The sequence below is a fragment of the Palaemon carinicauda genome, chromosome 28 (assembly GCF_036898095.1).
Source record: "Palaemon carinicauda isolate YSFRI2023 chromosome 28, ASM3689809v2, whole genome shotgun sequence".
NCBI classification, from domain to species: domain Eukaryota; kingdom Metazoa; phylum Arthropoda; class Malacostraca; order Decapoda; family Palaemonidae; genus Palaemon; species Palaemon carinicauda.
The window spans coordinates 56894709-56920365 of record NC_090752.1 but is presented as its reverse complement, the minus strand read 5'-3'; the positions used below and the strand labels follow the sequence as shown (position 1 = coordinate 56920365).

The window sequence follows — 25657 nt, the reverse complement described above, 5'->3', positions numbered from 1 at the left end:
TGTTATATACTGTACTAATTTTCAATGTTTTTTCCTGGGGTTTTGCACGCATTAGCTATTCTATTGCCCGCCATATGACATTTTCACCATACAATACCAACTCCGGAACGGATTAATGTCGTATGGGGGGGGCATACTGTATTCAGATGAATAAATTTACATTTGTTCCGTAACTGAAATACAAACCACGCTATTTACATGGGGTAATTACTTCGGCGTAGCTGAATGACGAGCCATAAAGTTTTAACGAGGGTTTCCTGCCCTACCGCTAGTTAACGGGGGGTAGGGAGGGGTAGCTAGCTACCCCTCCCCCCTCACACACACTGGTGAATAGCTCACTTTACTTTTGGCTCGGATAGCGATTGGAAGTCTCCGCTCCTATCCTCACTTGACGGCCATTATTGTTTTGTCTTTTAACTTACCTTTTCTTATACTGTACTTAATATATTTAAACATTATTGATGTTTATATATATTTTTGTGTATAGGAAATAGTAAGTTCCTTTGCTTTCGGTGTTGTGTTCGTCTACGAGAGTGATCGCTGGCTTTGCAGGCCACCACGATCTTTTATTGATCACGGCCTTTAACTCCTAGGCCACCATGGTTGCCTTCGTGGAGACCGGCCCTTCTCTTGAGGTCGTTCACCTCTTACTCCGTAATACGCCTACGATAGCTTCTCAGGACCGAGTCGCTATTTCGTTTTATTTGTCTCAATTATTTTTATGAATATAATTGTGTTTTGTTTTTTACTTTTTAGCCGGGGCTCACGTCCCTTCGAGGGTCGGTGAGCCTTGGAACATTCAAAGTCAGTTGCATAATTATAATGTTATAATTTGTTTTTGTTAAGTTTTCGCCCCTCACTCCCCGGGCATGGCGGGGGGGGATACCTTCTTTCGTTCTTACGTTTTCTTTCCCTCGGGGTTTCTCTTCGGAGTTTCACCCGGGGGAATTCCTGTTAGATAATTATTCTTTTTTATTTTCCAGTTTACGATGCTGTTTCTTCGTGCCTGTTGTGTGCCTTCGAAGCAGAGCTGTCCTCTTTATGCCTGGGGAGTCGGCTTCGCCGCCGTCTCTCAAGACAATCGTCAGGGGCGTTTCCTTCTCTTAGAAGTTCCTCCGTGACTACTGCCAGCTCTTCAGTGTATCCTAGAACGATAAGGAGGTTCGCCTCCAGGGTAGTTAGTTAACTTCCCTTTTTACTTTTCCCTGGTCCTTAGGCGGTTATGCTCTTGGGGCTGAGCGACCGCCCTTGCGACTCGCTCAAGGGGCTGAGCGGTGGCAAGGCTGGACCCTGGTACTAGCGATTTTGCTCTCGGGGCTGAGCGGTCGCTTCTGTAGCTATGCTCAAGGGGCTGGGCAGCTGCAAGATCAGTCTGGACCTCTCTCGTTCGCGAGGGAGGCCGCACTAAGGGCTCCTCTTCGGAGGATTGCTCCTTTTGTCTCTTCTACGAAGTGTCTCCTCCCGTTCGCGTGAGAAGACACTCACAGAGACTCCTTTTCGGAGGATTGTTCCTATTTACATCAGCTGATCTCACGGCCCATCGGGGCCCATCACCAGTCTCTTCTACGAAGTGCTCACCTCTCTCGTTCTCGAGAGAGGCCACTCATAGAGACTCCTCTTTGGAGGATTGTTCCTGTTGACAACAGCTTGCTGATCAGTCACTAGCACTTTGGTGTTTAGTGACAGGGAAACTTCGGTTTCCCTTTTTTCCCTGACCCTTCGGGGTCTCGGAGCTTTAGTTACGCAGTTCCCTCGGGCTCTCGTAACTTTAGTCACTTCTACACTTCGGTGATTAGTGACGGAGAAACTTCGGTTTCTCGTTGCGCTGACCCTTCGGGGTCTTGCAACTAATCCCCTCGGGGCCTCGCTACTCAGGCTACGTTAGACCTTTGGTCTCTCGTGCCCTCAGTGGACCTGCTGCCTGCTGTATCCGGTCCTGACTGCTGACGCGCCTTGGGCGCCCACGCCCCCCGTTATCCAACGGGCTCCTCCCTCCGGGGCAGTAGAGACTTTCTCACACCGTGAGTAAGTCCCTTAGTGCCAGGTATCCCCTGCGCGCTAACGTTCCCTTGCGCGCTAGCGCTCGGCTGCTGTTCCTGCTGTTCCTGAGACTGCCTTCCAGAGACACCCTGTTCCAGTAATTCATTTAGGCTGCTACCAACGTTCCCTGCGCATTTGCGCACATCGTTGGGGTTCCTGAGATAGCGCACAGGCGCTCACCAGCAGTTCAGCCTGCGGTGTCTTTAAGTCTCTTCTACGAAGGACACCTCTCCCGTTCGCGGGAAAGGTCCCTCACAGAGACCACTCCTCGGAGTGTTTAGCAGTACTTCAGTTGATCGTCGGCTCTGAAGCAGACCTCCTGGTCCTCTTCAGGGGATGCCCTCCCTTTTAGGGACACATCCCAGTTCCTGATCTACGTGTTAGCCGATCCTTCAACCAAGCGCGTGTGCGCGCTATCCGACGATCTTCTGTTTCACAGGGGCTTACGATTTTCACTCGCGCGCAAGCGCTGGAGATCGCCCGCGCGCGATCTTCGAGGCCCTTCAGCGCGATCGTCGAGGATCGTTAGCCGACGATCTTCTGATACGCGCTAACGCGTAAGTGCTGAAGATCGCCCGCGCGCGATCTTCAAGGCCCTTCCGCTCGCGGTTCTTTTGCGCGTGATCGCCCGGAGACTGTCGTTAGCCGGCGATCTTCGTATCCAGCGCTAGGCGTGCAAGCGGACGATTTTCTTAGTGCGCGTAAGCGACGAAGATCGGTCTGCGCGCAAGATGGTTTCCCGCGCGCGACAACGAGGCCGTCCGCGCGCGGTTCTTCGCACGCGATCATCGACGGCCGTTAGCCGGCGATCTTCGGATCCGGCGCTAAGCGCGCAAGCGCCAACAATCTTCATAGTACGCATAAGCTCCGATAATCGTTCTGTGCGCAGGATGGTTTTCCCGCGCACGACAACGATGCCGTCCGCGCGCGGTTCTCCGCTCGCATTCGTCGACGGCCGTTAGCCGCCGATCTTCAGATTCGGCGCTAGGCGCGCGAGCCCCGACGATCTTCACGGTACTGTACGCGTAAGCGCCAAAGATCGTTCCGTGCACGGGATGGTTTTCCGCGCGCGACCATTGAGGCTCACGCAATCATCGCGCGGTTTGCCGCTCGCGATCCTCGTAGATCGTCCGCGCGCAGGCACTGAGGTTTTCCCGCTCGCGATCGCCGACTATCTTCTCTTGCGCACGAGCGCCGACAATCTTCGCACGCGTGAGCGTCGAAGATCGTGCGTGCTCGCGCGAATCGCTGACGATCGTCTTACATAGTTGGAGTTCATACGCACGCGGGCACCATGGTTTCCCGCTCACTGTCTCCTACGATCTTCTCTCGCGCTAGCGCCGACGATCTTCGTACTCGCATAAGCGCCGAAGATCGTCAGCGTTATTTTTTCCGCACGTGGGATGGTTTCCCACACGCAATCGCCAACGGCGCTAGCTCCGGCGATCTTTTGTCGCCGAGATCGCCCCCACGCGTGGGATGGTTTCCCTTGCTATCGCCCACGATCTTTCATGCGCAAGCGCCAGCGATCTTCTTACGCGCAGGGATCGTTCACGCGGACGCCGATACACCCACGCTCACGTGGGTACGCGTGCATGCGGGCGCGGTTATACTGCTACACATGTTTTATTCACGCGCTACCCAGATCTGTGCTTTTCGCGCGATCGTCAGCATGATCGGCGCACCGTTCTCCGACGCGACCGCGCCCTGATTACATCAAGGCTTCTGGCGGTCAGGCCACCTCCGCGTTTCCCTCCCCCGCAGCGCAGGGCAGCGCCCTCTTCGGAGGGGGTGAGGTTTCCGGACAGGTCAAAGGTCTCTTCTCCCTTCATTGCAGATTCTCTACAGGGCCAACCCTCATGTGTCATCTCCCCCAGAGGATAGAACGATCCTCTTCCATCCAGAGGGACTCCCTGTCAGCGCGAGGGTTGGTCGGCATCCCTGGTGGGATGCTGTCGGCAGAGCACTCATGCAGGCAATGAGCCTGTGCCTTCTGACTGGGGTCACTAATCAGTAGCAGCTTCCTCTCCCCCTGAAGGGGGTGAGAGGAATCCCTGGCATGGTATCTCCCCCAAGGACTATCCTGTCCCTTCGCGAATCCTTACGCAGGCGATGAGCCCTCCTCAGACTTCATCTCCCCTCCCCTGCGGATGAGCATTACCCATCCCCAGGAGGGTCGGAAGACCCGGTCCTCTCCCCCTTCACTCCATAGGGAGAATCCCCGCCTCTTCCTGAGAGTCCTGTCGTGCGGAGGGGGCGAAAGCCTTACATCCTTCATCGCTGGGGTCCTGTTTCCCTCGTAGGAGGGATCCTAAGGCCCAGTCTTCCGCAAGGATCCGACAGGATCCGACAGGATCCAGTTGGACCCTTGGGGGCATGTCTACGAGTCTCCCCAGAAAGAGCCTCCAGGGACGGGAGACCTCGCTGCCAGTCCATCAAGAGGAGGAGCTCTAGGGGTCGGAACTTGCATTCTGGCAGGTTCTGGCGCTCGGGGGAATCCTCAAGGGGATCCCAGATTCAGAGATTCCTCTTCGGTAAGGGAATGATACGGTCCTGGACTGAGTTTGCTCACCCAAGGACTCCCTTACGCCAGTGCAGCTTGCCCTGGTCTCAGGGAATGGAGAGCGCCAGAGACTAGGCCGAGGGCCAGCTCTCCGAGCTTGTCTCCTTCAACAGTCCCGGTTGGTATCGAGCCCCTTCCTCCTCCCTGAGTAGGGATCGGTGAGGGGACGGGCCCTCTGGGCGGAAGTCCAGTCCATGTCGGAGATACGCTCCCTCCAAGAGGTGGCCTACGGGTTCCGAGGCCTCTTTAATCGTCTCCTTCCCTTCTCGACTCTGTACAGGGTTGTCAAACAGTCTCCGTTCAGCATAGCGACAGCAGACGCGGTCAGCTTTGCGTTGAGACCACAAGTCTTCATGTGTACACTGGTCCGGTAGGACTCGTACTTCCGGTTCCGGTTCACCCATCTTCAAGGAAGTACTTTGGAGTTTGCCTTGTAGGCGGATATACCAGTTCAAGGGCTGTGCTTCGGCCTCTCCACAGCACCTCATCAGTTCACCGATACTTCCTCTCTGTTCTCTTCACGGGCTCTCAGGATCGGCATCTGTCCACTCCGTTTCCTGGGTGACTGGCCGATCCTAGCAGACTCGAAGGCACCCCTTCTTCGTCATCGGGACAAGCTCCTCGGACTTTGCCAAGTTCTAAAGATCATGGTGGTCCTCGAGGAGTCCTCCCCGCAGCCCTCTCAGAGTCTGGTATACCGAGCCTGGTCTTAGGCTCTTATCTCCCGAAGCCTTCCCTTCAGGCAACAGGGTACCAAGGCAGAGGAAGGTCGCGAGACCTTTCCCCACCAACCTAAGGTTTTTGCGTCTCTCCTCCCTGGCCCGTCTGGTTTCCACAGTCGCCTCAGGATGAGTTCTCTCCAGTGGCAACTCGGGGCGCGGGGGAGTCGGGGGCACGTCTCCCCAGGCGCCGAGTCCCCTAGGGGACAACCGGTACAGACGGACCCATAGGGGTGGGAATCAGATGAGGATCTTCAATAGGGAGTAGTCCTTCTCGTCCTTCCCCCAAACTTGATGCTGTCTTCGGACACGTCAAAGAAAGGGGGGGGGGCCCACGTTCGGATCCACGGGTCCTCAGGCCGGTGGTCAGAACCAGGAGGAACCTTCTCTAGACCTACTAGAGATGGAAACCGTGTTTCTGGCACTTCAGTAGCTCCACCTAGCCTGGCGGACTGCTCTGTGGTTATGAGGATCAACAACACCACAGTGATGGTTGTCTGGCCCAGACAAGGAGGTACTTTTCAGTACAACAATCCCATCCTGCGGTAGAGATACCGGGATGGTCTGAGTCCCCCTCGGTCTCCTTAGCAGCTCGCTTGATTCCAGGCAAAGGAATGGGCTCGCCGACAGTCTGAGCAGTGTGACACGGGCACCACATTCCGAGTGGTCTTGGGATCCTCTAGTAGCCTACAAGTCCTGACTCGGTGGGGCTCCCTCTGTGGACCGTTTCGCTACAGCACTGAGCTGCAAGCTCCCGTTGTACTGCTCTCCGGTCACGGATCCCAAGGCCCCCTGGTAGGATGCCTTCCGTAGCTTGCTCCTCTTCCTACCGGGAGTCTATCCAGCATCTCCTCAGGAAGAGAGGATTTTCACAACAAGTGGCGAAAAGGAGGCCTGGACACCTGCGCAAGTCTTCCGCAGTAGTCTCCCAGGCGAAAGAGCGAGTTTTTGTGGCCGGTGTCGGGGAGAGGGCATCCCTCCACACGATGCCGCTACCAGCAATAGCGTAGCCCCTAGTGGGATTGCGGGATAAATGTGCCTTTCAGTTTCGACTGGGAAAGGCTATCCCTCAGCCTTAAGTCTTGCCTCCAGGCTCTAGGGACAACTTTTCTCCCCCGCTGGAACTCTTCCTTCGCTACGAAGCCTTGTCCTCTCCTGCCCTCAGTCGAAGGTGAGACCTCTTCCTTGGGACGTGGTTCGAGTCCTCAAGTCTCTAAAGAGATCCCCTGACGAACCATTACGTAGTCCCCAGATCACCACCTTTCTGGGTAGACAGTGTTCCTGCCAGCCTATCTTCAGCCAAGCGAGTCACATGGTCTCTCATATGACTTCGTCCATTCAGGGGGTTAGGGGAAGGCAACATTCAGGTTTGTCCCTGGGTTTGTTGCCGAGACTCAGGATCCGGGAGTGCCGGACCCGCTGTTTGGCTCCTTCCAGGGTTCGAGTCTCCGTCCTTTAGCAGATGACCCAGACCATCTCCTACCTTGCCGGTAGGGAGTCTGAGTTGGCGTCTTCAGAGGACGGCTGCAGTTCATCTCCAGGCTCAAGCCTCGTTTGTGGATCCTGGGTAATGAAGAGAAGGGTCTCCAGGAGTACCATCTCGGTCCGGATTCGCAGGGTGTTACACCCGGCCTTGAGTCCTGACCCTTCTCCATCGCTTCGCCCTAGAGCCCATGATGTCAGGGGCGTAGCTACGTCCCTGCCCTTCATGGAGCATCATTCAGCGACGCAGGTCCTGCAAGCGGGGATGTTGAAGCATCAGACCTTCTTCTCAGCCCCTTACCTGCAAGACATGACCCACAGGAGGCTCGGCCCTGTGGTGGCTTCACAACAGCTGGTCTAAGCCTCAGGCTCCTTGATGGACAAGTAGCAGAAGGTTGAGGGCATTGTTACCTGGTGTTAGTTTGCATGAATGAAAAGATCTGTCTGGCCCTTATTCTTTTCTTCATCCTCTCCTCCCACGGAGATTGCAGCATCCTGGGTCCTCTGCACAGCTGACCTCAAACCACTGCAGGTAGACCATGCTTCCTTGTGTTCCTAGTATTACGTGTAATACTGTCATGTCCCCATACCCTAACGAGGTGGTATTGGGAGAGTCCTAGCCTGGATTTCCTTCTGAGGGACTCCAGGGCAACTGCCTGGGACAAGTCACTTTTCACCTTCGCACACACCTTACGTAGGCCGCGGCAGTTTCACAACCGCCAGCGAGGAGCAGGGATTCCCTATTGTCCGAGTAATTGATCGCTCGAATATGGAATCGCCGGGCAAGCCAAAGCCATGTAAATAGCGTGGTTTGTATTTCAGTTACGGAACAAATGACAAATTCGTAGATAATTTGTATTTTTCCTAACTATACAAACCTTAGCTATTTACAGTTATGTGCCCGCCAGCTCTGTCCCCCAAGATAAGTCCTACCTCTAAGTAAAGTGAGCTATTCACCGGTGTGTGTGAGGGGGGAGGGGTAGCTAGCTACCCCTCCCTACCCCCCGCTAACTAGCGGTAGGGTAGGAAACCCTCGTTAAAACTTTATGGCTCGTCATTCAGCTACGCCGAAGTAATTACCCCATGTAAATAGCTAAGGTTTGTATAGTTAGGAAAAATACAAATTATCTAGGAATTTGTCATATTTTCAATTGCCTACATGAATGGTCAAATTTATTTGTAACTTGTCTCTAGTTTTCCAATATTTATATTTCTTATATTTTTCAAAATGATTTTCCTCTTTACATGAGTTTCTTGGAAATTTCTCTTTCATAATTATGGAAGGACATATATTAATTATTTTGTATTCTAATTCAGTTTCTTGTTGCAGAATATTGTTCTTGGCACTCTCATGAAAATACCTCCACACATTCTTCTCCCAAGTGACATGGAGCAAGTAGCTCAAGTGTCCGCTGCAGATATTACTCTTTTACAAGCTGAGATTGATAGTCTACACATACGGTTAAAGAATGTAAGTTAAGTTACTTATGTATGTATGTATTTGTTCCGTAACTGGAATACAAACCACGCTATTTAATAGGGGTATTACTTTCGGCGTAGCTGAAATGACGAGCCTTTAATTTTTAACGAGGGTTTACTACCCACACCGCTAGTTAGCGGGGTAGGGGAGAGTAGGTTGCTAACCGCCCCCTCTCACACACTTGTGCTTGAGCTTGCTTTGCTCTCGGCGCGGATGGTAGTCGGACGTGTCCGCTCTCATCCTCGCCGTCATTTGGCAGCCATTTAATTGCTTTTGTCTTTTCTTTTTCTAGTTCTGTATGTGAAGTTGGCCTCTGCAATCATGTGCACCTGCCCTGGGTTTCCCGACCGCCCCTGTGGAACATTCATGTCGGCGGTCGAGACTGATCCTCACGTCCTTTGTCCTTCTTGTAAGGGCCAACGGTGTGATAGCAACAACAGGTGTAGTGAGGGTAGGGAGTGGTCTACCTCCCAGTGGGAGAGGTTTTCGCGACGACGGAAGAAGAAGTCCAAACGGGATTTTTCTCCTTCGAAGGTTTCTTTGAAAGGAGAAAAACCCATGGCCTTTTCTTCCGTTGCCCAAACCACCTCCGAAGCCCCCACTCGATCGGTCTCTTTCGAGAGACCGTCGAGTGGTAGCGTAGACCGATGTACTGTTTACCAACCTCGGGGCTCGAGAGATGACGTTGCTTCCCCTAACGAAGCAGCTCCACCTCTCCCCCCGGGGGAGGATATGTCACTAACTTTATTTCAGCCTTGGTCCTCCTTGGGGCTTACGGGTTCGCCCTCCAAGGAGGTTTTGCTTAACTACATCCGATTGGGTGCCGCTGTCAAGCAATCGCCGTCACCGTCAGAGGTTGATCCGCTGTCTCTTGTCGATGTTGTGGTGTCAGAGGTATCCAATGCAGTATCACCCATCACCTCTGCCTCTTCAAACCCTACGGTAGCTGACGGCTTAGTTTCTCCCGTTCCTGTTCAACCTACGAGGGAGAAACTAAGTCCATCGTCAGTCTCTCCTGCTAGTGTTTCTTCTCCTCGGGGGAGTTCAGTTACAGAGATTCCTTTTCGGAGGACTGCAGAAGGTCAGCTTGCTGATCCAACGGCCCCCAGAGGGCGCATTCGTCGGAAGACTCGCCTTCCTCATCGCCATAGAGGCCTTCCTTCACCTGCGATGAGGAGGTGCCTCTTTGGTTCAACACCTTCGATGCAGTCTACCGCAGAGGAGCCTCGAGACCAATCACCTATCACTGCTCCTGCACTGGTCCTGACCTTTCTGCAGATCATTCGCGATCTCCGTCAGTTGAAGGTCGTCCTTTTAAAGGGCACGTCGACCTTCCATCCGACAGACCTGCCGGCCTGCCGTCACCTTTTCTACATGGGCATAACAAGGCTTCACCTAAGCACGCTAAGGCGCGCCAACCAGATACGCGTCAACAAAACCTGAAGAACGCTCTTTAGTAGCTCGTCAGGCCCCATCACTAAACCCTAACACAGGGCATCAAGGGCGTACGCGCCAACATGCGCATACGTCCCAACACGCGCATACGTCCCAACAGGAGCATAGCTCCATCACGCGCTATGCGCCTCATGCGCATACGCGCCCACGTTCTCCTGCGCACCAGGTCTTGCCTGAGCCTACGCGCAAACATTCTCCTACGTGCCTGTGCCCAGCTGCGCGCCAACATTCACCTACACGCCATCAACCTCCTACGCGCCAGCGGTCTCTCGCGTGCCATCAGTCTCCTGTCCACGCGCCAACGATCTACTGGACATGGTGCTGCTGGGAAGTCAACAAAGCTGGCTTCTCCCATGCGCCAGTGCTCACCTTCGCTCCAGCCTTCTCTGCACGCATCTGCGAGGATACGCGCGCACTCGCCTATCCTCTCCAAAGGATGCGCGCCAACGTTCTATCGCGCGCCCTACGGCTGGTACAGGTACGCGCGAACTCTCTCCCATGCACCTGCGAACTCTCTCCCGCGCACTCAATGTATTGATCCTGCGCGCCCGCGCGTGCGAATACTCCCGCGCGCACGCACCAACAGTCTCCCGCACGCGCGCTTGCGCACACGCCAACAGTCTCCCTCGCGCGCGCCAGTGTGCCAACAGTATCCCCCACGCACGCCAACAGTCTCCCGCGTGCCCACGCCCCGATATTCTCCCTCGCGTAAGTGCCATTATTCTCCCTCGCGCGAGCGCCATTATTTTCCCTCGCGCGAGCGTCAATATCCTCTCGCGCGCGAGATTACTGAAAAAGAGGAGTTCCAGACGCAGTCACTTTCCCAAGGGCGAAACTGACTCCACGCAGACCTTCGAGGCAGATTCCTTCCTTTCCTCAGACTGCCTCTCCTTCCCTTTCGGTCGAAGATTTCCCGTCCCTAGGGGAATCACGTGAAGAGAGACTTTCCCCCAGCACACCAATGGGGGAAACCTCTCCTCGCGCCGAGGGGTCTACTCAGTCGGGGATTGAAAGGAACATGCCACCCTCGTTAATGTTGGAGTCCTACATTCTTCCCTGTAAGGAATCTAAGGACTCCAAAAATTGCCGAAGTCCTCTACTAGGACTAGGATCTAGGATGGAGCCAGCTAGCCACTCAGGGAACGTCCGCGACTCTCCCCAAGAAGAGCCTTTGGGGACAGGAGGAGACTTCGCTGCAAGTCCTACAACAGGAGGAGACCAGGAAGAGTCAGAACATGTGTTTTGACAAGTCATGAGGGCTCTCAACCGGTTTTGCGACCCAGATATCTCTCCTCGAGAGGGCAAGGACACGGTCTTGGACCGTGTCTTTGGTACTCAGAAACCCTCCAAGACCAGTGCAGCACTGCCCTGGTCTCAAGGGGTTAAGAGTAGCAGGGACAAGATCTCACTACAGCTCTCAGAGACGTCCTCCTCCTACCGTTCCAGTGCCACCAACAAGCTCCTCCCACCTCCTCACGTACAGCAGAGGAGGTACTTCGAGATCCTTGAGGAGCCTTGTTTAGCTCTTCCTCTTCACCACTCGCTTGAAGAGCTAACTAGGGGAGTCCCTCGTGAAAGGCTCTCCAACCAGCAGGTCTCGTTTTCGGCAGCTGAGATCCTCAACCAGGAGAAAGTTGCGAAGTGTGCTATGCAAGCCAGCCACTTCGTGGCTCGATATCTGGTTGGGGACCTTAGGTATCCTGATACGTTCTGAGGATTTCCCCAAAGAACGTACCAGGAAAGCTATGGAAACCTTCCTTCTCTCAGGTACTCGCACGATCGAGTTTCTGGCCCACCAAGTCTCGAACTTGTGGGCAAATACCATCCTGAAACTTTGGGATGCAGTAGCTGAGAGATTCCATCAGAAGGTCCCTAGCACAGAGATCAATAGGCTCAGACATTCCTCCCTAGAGGGATCCGTCTTTTTCGAGCCTAAGGATGTGGAACATGCCACTGAGAGGTGGAGGAAGTCTCATCAAGACTCCCTCCTTTATAGGGCTTTAACATCCAAGCCCTATAAGACTCCAGCACCACAGCAGTCCCGTCTAGTCAAGACCACTAAGACGACAACAGCAGCAAAGACCTTGGTGTCTAAGCCCTTTCCTGCCAAAGAAAGGAAAGGCAAAAAGTCCTCCAGGGGAGGCAAGAATCCTAGAGGGAGCAGCCGAGGCCGCAAACGCTAGGATAGGCAGTCCCCCTGCATGTCCACCAGTGGGGAGATGCCTACAAAGTTGCTCAAACAGGTGGAAGCAACTCGGGGCCCGATTCCTGGACAATCTCCGTGATCAGCCTAGGATATCGCGTCCCGTTCATAACATCAATACCTCCCCTGACGACGATTCCAGTGTCATTGAACTCCCTTGCCATGGGATCGGCCAGGGGGCAAGCCCTTCGGGCAGAAGTCCAGACCCTGTTGAAGAAGGGCGCTCTCCAAGAGGTCCTCGACGGATCTCCAGGCTTCTTCAGTCGACTCTTGTAAAGAAGGCATCTGGAGGCTGGAGACCAGTCATCGACCTCTCAGCTCTGAACAAGTTTGTCAAACAAACTCCGTTCAGCATGGAGACGGCGGACACGGTCAGACTAGCACTAAGACCGCAAGACTTCATGTGCACACTGGACCTAAAGGACGCGTACTTCCAGATCCCAGTCCATCCCTCTTCAAGGAAGTACTTAAGATTCAGCCTAGACAATGGAAAGTACCAGTTCAAGGTGCTGTGCTTCGGTCTCTCCACAGCACCACAAGTCTTCACCAGAGTGTTCACCCTAGTATCATCTTGGGCACACAGGATTTGCATCCGTCTCCTCCGTTATCTGGATGACTGGTTAATCCTAGCAGACTCGGTGTCAACCCTTCTTCTACACCGAGACAAACTTCTGAGACTCTGCCAAGATCTGGGGATCATGGTAAATCTTGAGAAGTTTTCACTGCTTCCCACTCAAAGACTGGCATACCTAGGCATGATTTTAGACACCAATCTCCACAAAGCCTTCCCATCAGACGACAGGATAGCAAGGCTGAGGAAGGTCGCAAGATCTTTTCTCAGACGAGAAGAACTTCCAGCCCAATCGTGGTTACATCTCCTCGGTCACCTTTCATCGCTGGCCCGTCTAGTTCCCAATGGTCGCCTCAGGATGAGATCCCTCCAGTGGCGACTCAAGTCCCGGTGGAATCAAGCGTACGACTCCCCGGACATCCAGATCCCCATGGGACCTGCGGAACTGATGGATCTCCAGTGGTGGGTGGCAGACGAGAACCTATGAAAAGGAGTGGATCTTCTCGTCCTCCCCCCGGATTTGATGCTGTTTTCGGACGCTTCAAAAAAAAAAAGGGGGGCCCCACGTGCTGAACCACACGACCTCAGGCCTCTGGTCAAAGTCAGAAAAGTACCTCCACATAAATCTCCCAGAGATGAAGGCCGTCTTTCTGGCCCTTCAACAGTTCCAACAGTACCTGGCAAGTTACTCTTTGGTGGTGATGAGCGACAACACAACGGTAGTGGCCTACTGTAAATCAACAAACAAGGAGGTACTTTTTTGCAGCAACTATACCATCTAGCAGTAGAGATACTGAGATGAGCCAAAATCCACTCGATACCACTATCAGGACGCTTCATTCCGGGCAAAAGTAGTGTGCCCGCCGACAACCTGAGAAGAGCATCTTAGATGGTGAGTACCGAGTGGTCTTTGGATCATCTAATAGCCAACAAAGTCCTGACTTTGTGGGGTTCTCCGACTGTGACCTCTTCGCAACGGCCCTGAACTTCAGGCTCCCGCTGTACTGTTCCCCAGTCCCAGACCCCAAGGGTCTCTGGCAAGATGCTTTCCAACAACGGTGGGACAACATCAATGTTTAAACCGTTCCCCCGTTCTGTCTGATGAGGAGGGTACTCAACAAGACCAGAACATCAGTCAATCTTTCAATGACCCTCATAGCTCCGCTATTGCATCCCGCGGAATGGTTCCCGGACCTTCTGCAACTCCTAACGGAGCCACCAAGAGAACTCCCTCCACGACACAATCTACTCAAACAACCACACGCCAACATCTTCCACAAAGCCGTAGGTTCACTACGGCTTCACGCCTGGAGACTATCCAGCATCTCCTCTCTGAGAGAGGATTTTCGCAACAAGTTGCGATCAGGATGTCTGGACACCTACGAAAGTCTTCGGCAGCAGTCTGCCAGGCAAAGTGGAAAGTCTTCTGTGGTTGGTGTCGTGGAAGGGGTATCTCTCCACTCGATGCCACTATTCCAACAATAGCGGAGTTCCTCGTGTATTTGCGTAAAGAAATGCGCCTTTCAGTCTCGGCAGTGAAAGGCTATCGCTCAGCCTTAAGTCTCGCCTTCAGGCTGAAAGGAATGAACATTTCCTCATCGCTAGATCTTTCTCTACTCATACGTAGTTATGAACTTACCTGGCCTCAGTCGGAAGTTAGACCTCCCTATGAACCATTACGCCAGGCATCAGATCGCCACCTAATGTGGAAGACGGTATTCCTGCTAGCTTTGGCCTCGGCCAAGCGAGTCAGTGAACTTCATGGTCTCTCGTATAACATCGCCCATTCAAAGGGATGGTGGGAGGTAACATTCAGCTTCGTCCCTGAGTTTATTGCTAAGACTCAGAATCCAGGAGTAGCGGATCCTCGATTCGACTCCTTCCGGATTTCTAGTCTCCGTACTGTAACAGATGACCCAGACCATCTCTTATTATGCCCAGTAAGGAGCTTGAGGCTGTACCTCAAAAGAACAGCCGCAGCCCGTTCTCGCGTGCCAACACTATTCGTCTGCACAGGAAGGACTAAGAGGAAGGTCACCAAGAACACCATCTCTGCATGGATTCGCAGGGTCATTGACCTGGCTCTGAATCCAGACCCTCCTCCGTCATGTCGCCCCAGAGCACATAATGTCAGGGGCATAGCTACGTCCCTGGCCTTCATAAGAAATTTTTCAGTGACAAGTTCTTCAAGCTGGGGTGTGGAAACGTCAAACTACGTTCACATCCCACTACCTGCAAGACGTGACCCAAAGGAGACTCGATACGTTCTTTATCGGTCCTGTTGGGGCTGCACAACAGCTGGTTTAAAACCTCAAACTCCTTATTGGACAAGTAGCAGAAGGTTGAGGGCATTGTTACCCGGTTTTAGTCTGCATGAATGAAAAGGTTTGACTGGCCGTTATTCTTTTCTTCATCATCCCCTCTCTTGGGGAAAGCAGCATCCTGGGTTCTCTGCATAGCTGACCTCAAACCACTGCAGGTAAACCATGCTCCCTTGTGTTCCTAGTATTAAAATTAACACTGTTACATTCCCCCATACCCTGACGAGGTGGTATTGGGAAAGTCCTAGTCTACTAGTTTCCATCTAAAGAACTTCAGAACAACTTTCTAGGACGAGTCACACTTCTTCATACCTTCACACACAGCTTGCGTAGGCCGCAGACCTTGCGTAGCAAGGTTCTAGCGAGGTGCAGGGACTATTTCTTAGGTGCTTACACACTCAAATAAGGAGTCCCGGGCAAAGCCAAAAGCCAGACTGGCTGGGACGTCCACCCTTCCTAATGGGTGAGTCCACCCCTATTAAATAGCGTGGTTTGTATTTCAGTTATGGAACAAATGACAAATTCGTAGATAATTTGTATTTTTCCTAACTATACAAACCTTAGCTATTTAACCAAACTTGCCCGCCAGCCCTATCCCCCTTGAAGTCCTACCTCCAAGCAAAGTGAGCTCAAGCACAGGTGTGTGAGAGGGGGGACGGTAAGCTACCCTCCCCTACCCCCGCTAACTAGCGGTGTGGGTTGTAAACCCTCGTTAAAAATTAATGGCTCGTCATCTCAGCTACACCGAAAGTAATACCACTATTAAATAGCTAAGGTTTGTATAGTTAGGAAAAATACAAATTATCTACGAATTTGTCATATTTATATGCTGTATATAAGTGTGTTATTATATGCAAGTTGTAGCTAGTGCTTAATTTTCATCATGAAGCCATTTTATTTCTCCTTTTTTGTGATATTAAAAGTTTGTGATTTTTTTTTAGATTTGTATAATGTAGTGATATTTTTATTTTTACGTACTGTTATAAGGAAGATAAATTGTATATTTAGTTACTTATACTGAGTACACCATTATTTTATAAATGACCTGATGAGTTTTGCCATTTCTGGAATTCAAATACCTTGTTAATAGTAGTACTGTAGTAGTTCATGTGAATGAATGATTGACTCTTCACCAACATGACAGTTGTCTGACTGTCTCTGATAACTAACCAAGGTCATTTTTTTAAAGCTTTCTTCCCTCTTCGTATATTTGGAATTTGGTTCTATTCTAGTATTTCAAGATGCCCTGTCCAACGTAATCTTTTCTTGTATAGAGTTGAATTTTTCACAATTTTGTCCCTTCATCCTTTCTTCCTTGTCATTACTCATTTTTGCACAGTTGTTTTGGTCAGGGACAAATAGATCATGACACGGTAGAATCCGAAAAAGCCATTTCAGAAATAGAATGACCATGAATGGGAAGTAAATCAGTTGTTGTTTGCGGATGATACTGTACTGGTTGCAGACATGGAAGAGAAGCTTGGCCGATGAGTGACAGAATTTGGAAGGGTGTGTGAGAGAAGGAAGTTGAGAGTTAATGTGGGTAAGAGTAAGGTTATGAGATGTACGAGAAGGGAAGTTGGTGCAAGGCTGAATGTCATGTTGAATGGAGAGTTACTTGAGGAGGTGGATCAGTTTAAGTACTTGGGGTCTGTTGTTGCAGCAAATGGTGGAGTGGAAGCAGATGTACGTCAGAGAGTCAATGAAGGTTGCAAAGTGTTGGGGGCAGTTAAAAGAGTAGTAAAAAATAGAGGGTTGGGCATGAATGTAAAGAGAGTTCTGTATGAAAAAGTGATTGTACCAACTGTGATGTATGGATCAGAGTTGTGGGGAATGATAGTGATGGAGAGACAGAAATTGAATGTGTTTGAGATGAAGGGTCTAAGGAGTATGGCTGGTGTATCTCGAGTAGATAGGGTTAGGAACGAAGTAGTGAGGGTGAGAACGGGTGTAAGAAATGAGTTAGCAGCTAGAGTGGATATGAATGTGTTTTGGTGGTTTGGCCATGTTGAGATAATGGAAAATGGCTGTTTGCTAAAGAAGGTAATGAATGCAAGACATGATGGGAGAAGTACAAGAGGAAGGCCAAGGTTTAGGTGGATGAATGGAGTGAAGGAAGCTCTGGGTGATAGGAGGATAGATATGAGAGAGGCAAGAGAGCGTGCTAGAAATAGGAATGAATGGCGAGAGAGTGTGACACAGTTCCGGTAGGCCATGCTGCTTCCTCCGGTGTCTTGGATGACTGCGGAGGTAGCAGCAGTAGGGGATTCAGCATTATGAAGCTTCATCTGTGGTGGATAACAGGGGAGGGTGGGCTGTGGCACCCTAGCAGTACCAGCCGAACTCTGTTGAGTCCCGTGTCAGGTTGGGAGGAACGTAGAGAGGAGAGGTCCCATTTTTTGTTTAATTTGTTTGATGTTGGCTAACCCCCAAAATTGGGGGAAGGGCCTTGGTATATATATGTATGTAAAAATTGCATTTTTTATAGGTGGCCAGGCTATCTGTCAGTCCAATTCTAATTTGGGTACTTGAGTGCCTTTTTTGACTTAAAGACAAATTTGGTACAGAAACACTTGGGATAATTTTCCAGAACGCAGACTTTTGTTTGTCCCATGTTTTCCCTATTCTCCTCCCAGGTCCCATGGTACCAGCCTAGGCAGTACAGAGGTAATTTGACTTTTTTCAATATTAAACTTACCCGATAATCATGTAGCTGTCAACTCCGTTGCCCGACAGAATTCTATGGAGGGATACGCCAGCTATCACAATACTAGAAGGGGGTGTATTTACCAGCGCCACCTGTGGCCAGGTACTCAAGTACTTCTTGTTGACACCTCCTCAATTATTCCTCTGTCGTGCTTCCGGCAAGACGTTCTGGGATACGCTTATGTTCTTGGAGTATTTTCACGACTTTGGTGAAGTATTTCTCTTTGATTTCGGCTGTCGCTTTACTGGAAAACTTCTATATTAGCTTAGTTAGCTTTTGGAATTAATTTGATTAATTTTGGTGACGAGAGAGTATGAACTCTCGTTCACCTTTCAATGGCCGACCCTTCCCTTAGACGGAAGTGTTGGTGTCTAAGAGAGTATAGACTCTCTTTCTTAATTTTGCTTAACAAAGTTATAGATTTATTTTATATCTCTCCGCCTCTTATAGGCCTCTTCGATTAACTTCCTTTTATTATAAACTCATTAAAATTAATTTTTATATTTGTTTATATTCGACCTTCCTAATAGTAGGCGGTCTTTTACCGAAGTTAATAAACTTTGAGCCCGTCATTTCGGTTTTACCTGTTAACATATTATGCTATTTCCGCCACAGAGTTTGAAAGATTTTCTTTGACAGTCTCGTACTGTTTTCAAAGCTGAACTAACGTTTTGTTTTGTCTCTGCAGTTGTTGACGTTCAGAACGTTCAACTTGCACTCTATCGTTACGATAGAGAAAGAATGTTCACGGTTTCACGTTGCAGTAAGAGTAACCGTGTCTAGCGTTTTGTTCATTCTTTCTTAACTTAATGGTTTTGATCCTAATAAAGGAACTTTTCAGTTTTTTCCTTTAACAAGAATATGTTTTAACGATATATATGATTGGGCTCTTCTCTCAGGTTCTAAGTCAAGAGAGAGAGAGAGAGAGAGAGAGAGAGATAGAGACGGAGGGAGAAAGAGGATAAACGTTTCATTCAAGCCTGCCAGGCGTACGAGTAACGTCATTATCGATTTTTGCTCTTCTCCCTAGTCTCTTTAGGGGAAGAAACTAAACGTTTCTAGAGTGATCTAGTGTTTAGTCTCTTTCCAACCACTGATTTATCTTTCATTAGATTTTTCTGTTACATTGTAATTCTGTTTTTCGCAATTACTAACTTTGAGAAAGGATAGAATTGCGTATTTCAGGTACAAACCACTTAAGTTTCGAGTTCAGTGAAATAAGTGCAAACAGAAATCAAAGTGATAAGTGATTAGTGCGTGAGGGTACTTTTGTGCGCGCCAGTCGTCCTCCCAGTCCGGGACCTCTTGCAAGCTCCCAAGCCCAGGGGAGAAGCAATGTCGAAGGGCATAAGGGTTCAGCAGGCCTTGATCGGCGCACAGAAGTATTCTCGGTGGTTGTGGGCGTGTCTTACCGAGACCGTCACTCCCACCCGCAGACGATTGAGCCCTTATTTTGCTCGTCTGCAGAAGAGATTAGGGGAGAAAATAAAGGCAGAGTAACGCTGGTCTCAGGTCTCAAGACTTCTTAAACGTTAAGTCCAGACCTATGCCAGACGTACGAAGTTAAAGTTCACAACCCGAATGCAGTCGTTGGGTTAGCTCTGACTCTCCTAAGTCATCAGTTGATCTCACTTCGACTAAGAGGAGAAAGGTTCTGCCACAACAGATCTCTGCTGTTAAGGCTTTACCTCAGCAGAACTTAGTGTCTGCCGACCCCAAGTTAACTCTACTGCAGTCCATACAGTCACAACTTTCGGTCTAGCACAGCTTTCGGACTTGATGCGTGAGTGTCGTGCTGAGAGTGTTACACCTCCTGCACCTGTGGTGCACCAACCTCCTGCACCCGTTCAGCCTGTGCTGCACCCGCCTGCACCGGTGGTGCACCAACCTCCTGCACCCGTTCAGCCTGTGCTGCACCCGCCTGCACCGGTGGTGCACCAACCTCCTGCACCCGTTCAGCCTATGCTGCACCCGCCTGCACCAGTGGTGCACCAACCTCCTGCACCCGTTCAGCCTGTGCTGCACCCGCCTGCACTCGCTGCACCCAGTCGCAGCTCCATCTGCCAGGCGTACGAGGTTGAACCACTTTCGGAGTTTGCTGTTCACAGTGTTGTTCAGCCTCAGCCTTCTTTAAGGCAACCCTTGCTTTGGGATCAGGAGAGTTACACTCTTCCTCCTCCTCCCCTTGCTGCTCCTCCAGTGGTGCAACTCTCGGTTGGGGTACAACAACCTCTCCCCTCCGTGAGTCTGTCTGCTCAACCAGCGCTGCACCGAGTTCAACCCTCATCTAGGCAAGCTCATCTACACCATGCACTTGCGCCTCAGGAGCCTCAGCTTGCTAGAACTTTACCTTGTTCTGCGCAGCCTCAACCTTCTCTTAGCTGGTACAATCCTTGGGTGCAACTCTTGCTAGGAGTCAACCTCCTTCACCCTTGCACCTGCCTTCTGCTCCGTCTGTTGTTCAGCCTATGCAGTCTGAACCTCAGGTTTTCCCTCAAGTTGAGGAAACCTCTGTTGTTGTTCCAGCTCGTTCTGACTCTGCTGTTCAGCATACCATGGTTTAAACCCCATGCAAGCATGCATTAAGCACTCTAGCACTGGTCATGGAATTTCTGAGAAATGTTTAACGCCATGCACACGCTCTGCTTTCCTTTCAGCAGGCTCTGCTTACAGCAAGCTCTACTTCCTACATGCTCAGCATTCAGCATGCTCTGCATTCAGCATGCTCTGCATACAACATGCTCTGCATACAGCATGCTCTGCATTCAGCATGCTCTGCATACAGCATACTCTGCATACATCATGCTCTGCATACCTTACCGCATGCTTCTCAACACATCTTGGGTTGTTGCCAACTCACTAGACTGTCAAGCAGTTTCATAACATTGCCTTCTAGTCTGCTGCTTTGCACCAGTGAACCCTCACTCAGAGAACTTAGCTTTTCTAGGATAAGGTCCCTGTAGATGAGAAAGTTCTTTTCTCCCTCCTTCTGATATTCCCTGGAGGACTCTGTCATTTGGAGGGAGCCTTTAGCTGCATAACCTCTTATGGACTTTTATTTAAGCATTACATGCTTACAGGGAAGGTAATGGTTACACTTCAGCCGCTAATCCCGTCTGTTACCACACCTGCTCCCATAGACCTTGAGCTGTGTTGCATGACATGCAGTCCAAGCTTAGTCCTTGTTAGAGGATTTTTTGTTTACGGAGTCAATGTGTCACGGGGAAGACGTTCAACAACCAACAGAAGGGACTTGTTGTGACGCAGTGGGCAACCTCAGCAACCCGTTAAGGAGTTGTCTGTACGACCCAGACAGTCTAGACAGATTCGGGTTGTCACTGTACTTCCTCGCTTGCCCATGATTGACAGTTTACAGACTGTGCAGCAGTATCATGATCTTGTGTCCGGCTCCGTCAGACGACTGGCTTTTAAGAGCTCCCTCAAGTCGTCGCTGTCTGGAGATTTTCAAATGGACTATGGATCTGACCAAGGAACTGGGCCTCCTGGTCAATTTTGAGGAGTCTCAGCTCGTTCCATCCCAGACCATTGTCTCCTTGGGTATGGATCTTCAGAGTCGAGCTTTTCGGACTTGTCCGTCGGCCCCAAGGATCTTCCAAGCCCTAGAATGCATCCAGAGCATGCTGAGAAGGAACCGATGCTTAGTCAGGCAGTGGATGAGTCTAACAGGGACACTTTCATCGCTGGCCCTGTTCATCGAGTTAGGGAGACTCCACCTCCGCCCCCTTCAGTATCATCTAGCTGCTCACTGGATAAAGGACATGACGCTAGAGACGGGCTCAGTTCCTGTTTCCGAAGAGATGAGGTCTACTCTAACGTGGTGGAAGAACAGCATTCTTCTCAAGGAAGGTCTACCGTTGGCTGTTCAGTCCTCCGACCACCGTCTCTTCTCGGACGCATCGGACACGGGCTGGGGTGCGACACTGGACGGACAGGAATGCTCGGGAACATGGAATCAGGAGCAAAGGACACTTCACATCTATTGCATCGCTACCTCGATGACCAAGAGGCTCCTCTTGTATTGTTCTCCGATTCCAGACCCAGCAGCAGTTCGCGTGGATGCCTTTCTGCTGGATTGGTCCCATCTCAACCTGTATGCATTCCCGCCGTTCAAGATTGTCAACAGGGTACTTCAGAAGTTCGCCTCTCACAAAGGGACACGGCTGACGTTGGTTGCTCCCCTCTGGCCCGCGAGAGAATGTTTCACTGAGGTACTGCAATGGCTGGTCGACGTTCCCAGGACTCTTCCTCCTAGAGTGGACCTTCTGCGTCAACCTCATGTAAAGAAGGTACTCCCAACCTCCACGCTCTTCGTCTGACTGCCTTCAGACTATCGAAAGACTCTCAAGAGCTAGAGGCTTTTCGAAGGAGGCAGCCAGAGCGATTGCCAGAGCAGGGACGACATCCACTCTCAGAGTCTATCAGTCTTTATGGGAAGTCTTCCGAAGCTGGTGCAAGGCCAATGCAGTTTTCCTCAACCAGTTCCAATGTAACCCAGATTGCTGACTTCCTGTTACATCTAAGGAACGTAAGCTCCCTATCAGCTCCTACGATCAAGGGTTACAGAAGTTTGTTGGCAGCGGTTTTCCGCCACAGAGGCTTGGATCTTTCCTCCAACAAAGATCTACAGGACCTCCTTAGGTCTTTTGAGACCTCAAAGGAACGTCGGTTGTCCACTCCAGGCTGGAATCTAGACGTGGTCCTAAGGTTCCTAATGTCATCAGGATTTGAACCGCTCCAATCAGCCTCTTTTAAGGACCTCACATTAAAAAACTCTTTTCCTCGTGTGCTTAGCAACAGGTAAAAGAGTAAGTGAGATCCACGCCTTCAGCAGGAACATAGGTTTCACATCTGAAACGGCTACATGTTCCTTACAGCTCGGTTTTTTGGCTAAAAACGAGCTTCCTTCCCGTCCTTGGCCTAAGTCGTTCGAGATCCCAAGCCTGTCCAACATGGTGGGGAACGAACTGGAGAGAGTACTTTGCCCAGTTAGAGCTCTTAAGTACTATCTAAAGGTCAAAACCATTACGAGGACAATCAGAAGCCTTATGGTGTGCTATCAAGAAGCCTTCTCTACCAATGTCTAAGAACTCAGTTTCTTACTACATCAGGCTTCTGATTAGAGAAGCAAATTCTCATCTGAAGGAAGAAGACCTTGCTTTGCTGAAGGTAAGGACACATGAAGTGAGAGCTGTGGCTACTTCAGTGGCCTTCAAACAGAACCGTTCTCTGCAGAGTGTTATGGATGCAACCTATTGGAGAAACAAGTCAGTGTTCGCATCATTCTATCTCAAAGATGTCCAGTCTCTTTACGAGTACTGCTACACCCTGGGTCTATTCGTAGCAACGAATGCAGTAGTAGGCGAGGGCTCAGCCACTACATTCCCATAATCCCATAACTTTTTAACCTTTCTCTTGAATACTTTTTATGGGTTGTACGGTCGGCTAAGAAGCCTTCCACATCCTTATTGATTTGGCGGGTGGTCAATTCTTTCTTGAGAAGCGCCAAGGTTAAAGGTTGTGATGAGGTCCTTTAGTATGGGTTGCAGCCCTGTATACTTTAGCACCTTTGAGTTGATTCAGCCTCCCAAGAGGAACGCTGCGCTCAGTAAGGAAGACGATCTTATTAAAGGCAGAGTAACGGTTCAAGTCGACTTCCTTACCAGGTACTTATTATTTCATTGTTATTGTGGATAACTGATTATATGAAATATGGGATACTTAGCTATCCTTTAATCTTGTACACTGGTTTTCACCCACCCCCCTGGGTGTGAATCAGCTACATGATTATCGGGTAAGTTTAATATTGAAAAATGTTATTTTTATTAATAAAATAAATTTTTGAATATACTTACCCGATAATCATGATTTAATCGACCCTCCCTTCCTCCCCATAGAGAACCAGTGGACCGAGGAATAATTGAGGAGGTGTCAACAAGAAGTACTTGAGTACCTGGCCACAGGTGGCGCTGGTAAATACACCCCCTTCTAGTATTGTGATAGCTGGCGTATCCCTCCATAGAATTCTGTCGGGCAACGGAGTTGACAGCTACATGATTATCGGGTAAGTATATTCAAAAATTTATTTTATTAATAAAAATAACATTTTTACAAAGTAGTTTAATTTCTTATTAGAATCCCAGCTGTTCATCACAGTCAAAGATAACTTGTCGTTTATTCCTTGGCAGATACAAACTTCTGGGTTTATTCTCTATGGCCAGACAGTCAAATAGAAATTGGTAAATTGCATCTCGCTGGGTAGTTGGTGCGCATGATGGTTTTTTGCTTCTCTCAACCGTTTACTCACAACACTTGTCTTGTAGACTGACTTGTTCTACCCTCAATGTCAGGAAAAAATACTGTACTTGAGTGAGAGAGAGAAAGAGAGAGAATATTTTTATAAATTTATTATCATTTAATGAGATTCCCTTTAACTACTGTATAGACCCAGTGACTGAATGAGGACATTGTAAACAAGTGACTAGGCTATGATCACAGATAATAATGTAGAGGACACACACAAACACAAAGCTATGCATCACAATAGGCTTTGAAAACAGTGCTCTTGTTGTCTGGCCAAAAATACTGAACATTAGATAGCGTCGGTAACATGAAGCTTTTAACGTTCATTTATCCAGACCCTAAAGCATGGATTGGAGTAATTAGACTACCTGGTCCCTTATTCTATACACTCCAAGAGAAGTATGGATTGAAATTGCTTGTTATTTTGGAAAGTTAGAGAAATCTATGAAGGCAATGGAAGATTTTCTCTTGACTACCCTGCTTAAGTAGTAGTATGTACAGGTTACCTGAAGGACCGTTCTCTTCCCTCTATCCATGAAATAACACACAGGTGTAGTTCATTGATATTTTTCCCTTCCCAGCTGATGATTGAATGTAAAAGTACCATAGAATAAGTTTGTATGCAATGAAATATTGAGTATTTTAAAAAGAAAAAAAATATTTTTAAGATATCTGTAGTAATGCTTATCAGCTGAAGGATGTCTATTTCTTACAGGAAAAATACATGCAAGCTCGATATGAAGAAGAGCTGCAAGAGATACATGAGGTACTTGAACAACAGAAGAAGCTCAAAGACACCATCTTAAGTCGGCCGCAAATCAAGTCTGCGGAGGATATCAAGGAGAAACTGCTCTTTATCCAAGCTAATGAGGCAGATATAAAACTTGCCAGTAGTAAAGCTAAGGAAGCATTTAGAAACACTTCTCTAAAATGTATCCCAGGCCCAGCAGATTTATTCTCCAAAAATCTTATTTGATGATTAATTTTGGAGAAAAAATCTTCAGCAGAAATTGCTATTCCCTGTCCTTTCATTTGAATAAGCATTTATACAAGAGGTTCTTAACATGAGTTACCAAGAATGAACATATGTATGAAATTATTGAAATTAGAGGAAATATTTGGCAAATTTTTAAATAATGAATATGCAGTTTCAAAATTGGTAACGATACGAATGAGTTTTTTTTTCATAATTGTCTGCATATGACATGATATTGTTTGGTAGGGGGGAAAAAATAAGTTTGTGAACTGCCATTGATTTAGGAACATAATCTTTAATATAACTTGTGTTTAGTTATTTCATCATTTTTTCTCCGAGTAAAATTTTAATGCCACCTTCTTTTTAGTATGTTTAGATTTTATTATTATACATCCTTCTGCTCTTGTATCATAGCAAGAGGATAATTTTGCCTTCTTCCTAAGGAAAAAATCTGTGAAAATTATAAAATATTGAGATTTCAATTTAAACAATGCTACACATGTACAAAAGATAACTTTCTGGATATTTTTCTATTTGTAAATTATATGGTATTTTATGGTAGATAGTAAAATAAACTGTATTGCTTTATGGGGTTCTAGAGTGGAATTTTTATTGTAACCTGATAATAGTATATTGCACTTGTCTTTTTATGCCAAATCATAAACCATGCATAGGCTATATATTATTAAAAGTCCAAGAGGAATAAAAAACTATGTTCTGGTAATCACTATGGTACCCCTCAACAATTAATCTTTACTTTACAATCTGTCTATAAACTAGTTTAAAGTTCAATACAGAAAGTCTTTAACTTACAAACTT

General features: G+C 49.0%; 1 protein-coding gene across 1 annotated transcript in view; it reads left to right on the top strand.

Annotated features, from left to right (window-relative positions):
• The window catches only part of LOC137622055 (protein MIS12 homolog), a 67471-nt gene extending 42041 nt beyond the window's left edge, over window positions 1-25430 (top strand). Inside the window, exons 4-5 of the mRNA XM_068352532.1 lie at window positions 8135-8275; window positions 24578-25430. Of these exons, the coding sequence (XP_068208633.1) occupies window positions 8135-8275; window positions 24578-24838 (402 nt within the window). The 3' untranslated portion in view covers window positions 24839-25430. The remainder of the gene's footprint in view (window positions 1-8134; window positions 8276-24577) is intronic.
• Window positions 25431-25657: the final 227 nt, after the last annotated feature.